General features: G+C 53.8%; 1 protein-coding gene across 1 annotated transcript in view; it reads right to left on the bottom strand.

The window, feature by feature from the left end:
• The window catches only part of TBX15 (T-box 15), a 104,849-nt gene extending 101,273 nt beyond the window's left edge, over window positions 1-3,576 (bottom strand). Inside the window, exon 1 of the mRNA XM_026061508.1 lies at window positions 3,375-3,576. Within this exon, the coding sequence (XP_025917293.1) occupies window positions 3,375-3,576 (202 nt within the window). The remainder of the gene's footprint in view (window positions 1-3,374) is intronic.
• Window positions 3,577-4,519: the final 943 nt, after the last annotated feature.

The following is a 4,519-nucleotide window of genomic DNA, read 5'->3' as shown; positions in this document are numbered from 1 at the left end:
GACGGGGGAGCCGCTCTGATCGCGAATTGCTTTTCATAACTTGGTGATTAAAACCCACATGTGATTAAAATCCAGCTCTACCCGCCTTTTAAACGAGTCTCGTAAAACAGCACATTAACTCCGGCGACAAAATTCATTGCAGAGGCATAAATAACTTGGAGATACTGGAGATATTTTTGCAAACCTAAATTTACCCACTCGCGTCTCTCATCCTCTCCCTCCCCAGCACACAACTCCCAGCGTTACCCCTCGCCTCTCCCAGGAAGCTGCACCCTCTCGGGCACTCGGAGGCACTGCAAACCTGGCTAGCCAAGGGTTTGGGCACGGCTCGGAAATCGCAAATGCGAGGTGATGGATTTCGTCAAAACGGAGAAACGTGCATGCGAGGAGTGCTGAGTCTGCACCTTTCGTACACAGCCAGTACAAAGCCGTAGCAAACGCTTCCAAAGGGGGTGAAAAGTGCAGACATCGGCATTATTTTTCATGAAACGGCGAAGCCAAAACCCCGGGGTGTCAAGCAGGGCTGAGGAGCAGACAGCCGCCTACGCGGCCTTCCTCCTCCGCGGGCCGGGCGCCGCTCGCCGCTCGCCTCGGCGACAAAGGGAAAAGCCCGCGCTAGACGGGGCGAACGGGTCGGAGCCGCGCCGTGGCGAAACCTAATAGCCCCTTGCGCAGAAAAGAGCTGGAAAAAGGAGCACAAGTTCTCGCTACTCCCTCCCCGCATTTGGTGCCTAAGGCGAATGACCCTCGCGAGCTCAAATTTACTGTTTTATTTGAATAATTCGGTAAATTGGGCTAGCCCGATTTGCACTGTCATATGCCAGACTAGTAGATATTTTTCCATTCCTCACTATGATATTTGGAGCCTCTCCGTAGTCACACCCGTACCAATAATATCGGCAGCAAAAGAACAGCCCCGCATTATTTCCTATGCTAATCGGGAGCAGCGATTTTGAGTTTTGAACATTTAGCATATTGTAAAAGCTCTCTTTTTTATTTTTGGTATATCACTAAAGATTTGGAGAGTTTTAAATACTTTAGGTGTAAAGTTTGTTCTTAATGGGGTCTTGTAAAGATGGCATTTGGTGGCCATTATATAGCTGCTAATCAATTTTCACCCAGCAGCAAAGGTATACTGTGGCGGATTTAGGTTTAATGAAGTGACTGTGCAATACACTCGCGGACTTTATTTAAAGTCTATCAACGTCCTAAAAATGATTTCTCAAACTGTTCTTGATTTCCTTTACTTTATGAAAAACATCACATTTGCTTTCTAAGGTTTCCGGCACTAGCAGCCGTTCTCTCCCACTTTCTAGCCTGGTGCATGAAGGCTTTTTCCAATTCTTTATTTCGAATTCATGGAAAAATATGCGAAATAACTTCTAGATCAACGAAAAACATATCCTGTAGTAGCTGAAAATTAATGCCAAAGGGTTCTAAAAGGGAAAACTAATTCTCATAACTGCTGTTATTGGAAAGCGATTTTTTGTCGTTTCGGTCACGCATTTATTATTTTGTACGGGGAACACTCTGAGACCGTGAGCTACTTTTTGGTGGCTGTTATTTTGATAGCGTCTTTCCTCTCTCCTTAATGCCTGTCGCCCCACTAAGAGCTCCAGGAAGAAGATTTTACCTGCGTCTCCTTAGGATCCGCATCGGGAGGAGCTGCTGTTGTTACAAGCAAATTGAAATGCGGTTCCTTGAGAGCAGAGCGGGGCGAGAAGGTCTCCGGAGTTCCCGGTCTTTAGCTCCTTTCAAAAACACTTAACAGATTTTTTACAACAGATTTTTTTTTTTTTACAGCTCGATCTCTAATTCTTTCTCTGATTTTAGTGCTGGGTTTTGGACAGCTGGCCCTTACCGATATCTGGGGGAATCTCTCACATACACACACACACACACACAAAATGTTTTATTCCCCAAGTTCATCGGGAGGAATGGAGCAAGTGGAGTAAATTGCTGCCATTTCTCTCGCGGGGTCCCGAAGAGAAATCGCTTGACATTTTCCCCCACCCAATATTTAAAAGAAAAATGAAGGGAAATTTCCCTGAAATTTCCTTTCTCTGATCATTACACTTGTTTGCGCAGGGCCACTGGCTCGGTCCCATTTCAAGGCGCTGGGGAGGGGGGAGAGGAGATGGCGAGGCCCGCGGGCGCTGCGCTACGCGGCGCTGCGCTGCGCGGGGCGGGACGCAGCGCGCTTCCCTCCACGCCGCTCTCGCTTCGTTCCTCGGAGCCCGCGCAGGTTCGCGGCTGCTTCTGAGGGGCCCTCGTTTTAGGGACAAATAATTTGTCTCGGGGGGCAAATAATTACTCCAAGCCACCAGTTCTCTTTTAAATAAAAAAACCGAGGCCGGTCTCGTGCTCTCTCTCCCCAGATACCTAGGGGCCGCGGCACTGACGCTGCTCTTAATTCCCCCGGTCCCTGGGGGCGCCAGGCTCGGTACCGCGGGCGGGACCCTTTGGACCCTCCTGTCGCCCGCTGCCCGTTTCCCTCGTCTGAGAGCCTTTTCCCTGCCAGGAAGAGCGAGGGCAAGGCCAGTGCCAGCCCGCTGTCCCTGAGCGCAGGGAAGACGTCGCTCCCGGCCGCGCTCCCGCGGGCGCTGAGCGGAGCGGCCCCAGCGCAGAGCCCCGCGGACCCGATCCGACCGCGGCCCGGCCCGGGCGGGCGGAAACAGGTCCCGGAGCCCCGGCCCCGAGCCCCGGCGCTCCCCGGGCCGGGCGCGCAGGACCGCGGGGTGCGCGGGTGCCGCGGGGCCCGGCCGGACCGCGGAGCCGGAGCCGGAGCCGCTCGCCTCGCCCCGCTGTCGCTTTGGGCTGGGGCTGCGCGTCGGGACGGCGTCGATTCGGGGAGCCCGCCTCTTCCTCCACCAAAATCTCTGGTTAGGACAGCACGGTTTCCACGGGGCAGACTTGGGGCGGGGGGACCGTTAGGAGAGCCGTACAAAAGAGGAGACATCTCTCCCGCAGTGGTGTGAGTGTTGTGCCCCCCTCCTTTGCCCCCGACGCACCCTTGCAATGGTCGGGACGCTCCGGGGCAGGGCAGAGTAAGGCGAAACGCGTGTCCCGAGACACCCAGGAAGTACCAGCGCGAACGGCAGACACGGAGAGAGGGAGGAGAAAGGGAGAAGGAGGGGGGGGGCACGCCGTTCCCTCCCGGGAGGTCATGTAGTTAGGAGGGAAAAAGTTCGGAGTGCGTGGGAGAAAGGTCCCTGTAAACCGAAAAAAAAAATCAAAAAAAAATCTCTGCAGAATTTCCCCCACCCAAATGCCGGATGTTTTCCTGGACGCGCAGCCCCCGGCCGGGCCAGCAGCGAGCTAAAGGCAGGGAAAGGGGTTGGGGGGCTCGGTGTAAAGAAGGGAGTTGCACTAACCGGGGTTGAGGTCCAGGCACTGTGTCGGGTCTTCATTGTCCCCTAGCTGGCCATTGGGGCTGAGGCTTTCCATGGACAAATCCAGCCCCTTGTCCTCCCAGTCTCGCAGTTTCCTCTTTTTATTTGTCCCAATCAAGGCTTCTACTGAGAAAGCGTGCGCTCGGGAGCTGAGGGCCACCGCCGATCTTCGCCTATCACTCATCTTATCCCCTAGCCCAGACCCTTGGGCAGATGAGCAACCAGTGGCTGGGAGCGCAGAGCTCGGGGACCAGAGACAGAGCCTCTCTTCTCTTTCTCCCCCCAACCCTCCCCAACTGCACCCCCAGAAGAATCAGCCCTCAGTCTCCTGAAGGAACTACATGAGGTTGCAGATATTCCGTAGGCAGAGCCGGGAGGGTGTGCACAGCCCAGGTCCCCAGCACTTGCTCAGAGGGGCTGCAGGCTGGATTTCATCTTTTTTTTTTTTTTCTTCTCCCCTTTCCTTCTGTCTCTCTCTGATTGATCCAAACTTCTGGGATTTTTTTTTTCTCCAGGAGTTAGGCAGGCTGCGTGCGCCTGTCAAGAAAAAAAAATAATGAAAAAAAAATGTCCCCGGCCAATAGGAGGGAGAGATCGGGAGAGACCCAAAAGCTGCAACCCAATGGGGAGGGGAGGGAGACTCGGGCTTCGAGGCTAAGAATTTTGGCCATCTGAGTCCTGGGACACCGGATGGGAGAATTAACTGTTTGAAGAGCGGGGAGCCATTAGAAAACACATAGCTCTAAATGCAGAGAGGTAACAACTCCGACACTTCTCTCCTCCGCACCCAGATTGCCTAGGGACTCCTGGTAACTAAGTCCCCTCCCAAAAGTATTAGAAAAAAGGGCTTTAAAACCGGGGGGTACAGGATGAGGGGGTGTTTGGAAAACGTCATTCGTGTCATGTATTACTTGTGTTTGCCGGTGGAATCGGTGTTTGGCCCTGTAATAGTACCGTCTCGGTGTGTTTTGAAGTTTCCTTTCAAAACGATGCGTGTCTGAAGCGGCGTGTCCGGCCAGGCGACGTGGTCACGAAGCCGGTGCCGGAGCGGGGCGCGCTGCAGCGGGGGCAGAGAGATTCAGACATCCTCTGGCACCGGGAATGCTTTGTCTTTGGAAAGGGGGATT

The sequence above is a fragment of the Apteryx rowi genome, unplaced genomic scaffold (genome assembly GCF_003343035.1).
Source record: "Apteryx rowi isolate R43461 unplaced genomic scaffold, aptRow1 scaffold_181, whole genome shotgun sequence".
In the NCBI taxonomy this organism is placed as follows: domain Eukaryota; kingdom Metazoa; phylum Chordata; class Aves; order Apterygiformes; family Apterygidae; genus Apteryx; species Apteryx rowi.
Note: the sequence above shows the minus strand (reverse complement) of the source record. Positions and strands in the feature narration are given on the sequence as shown.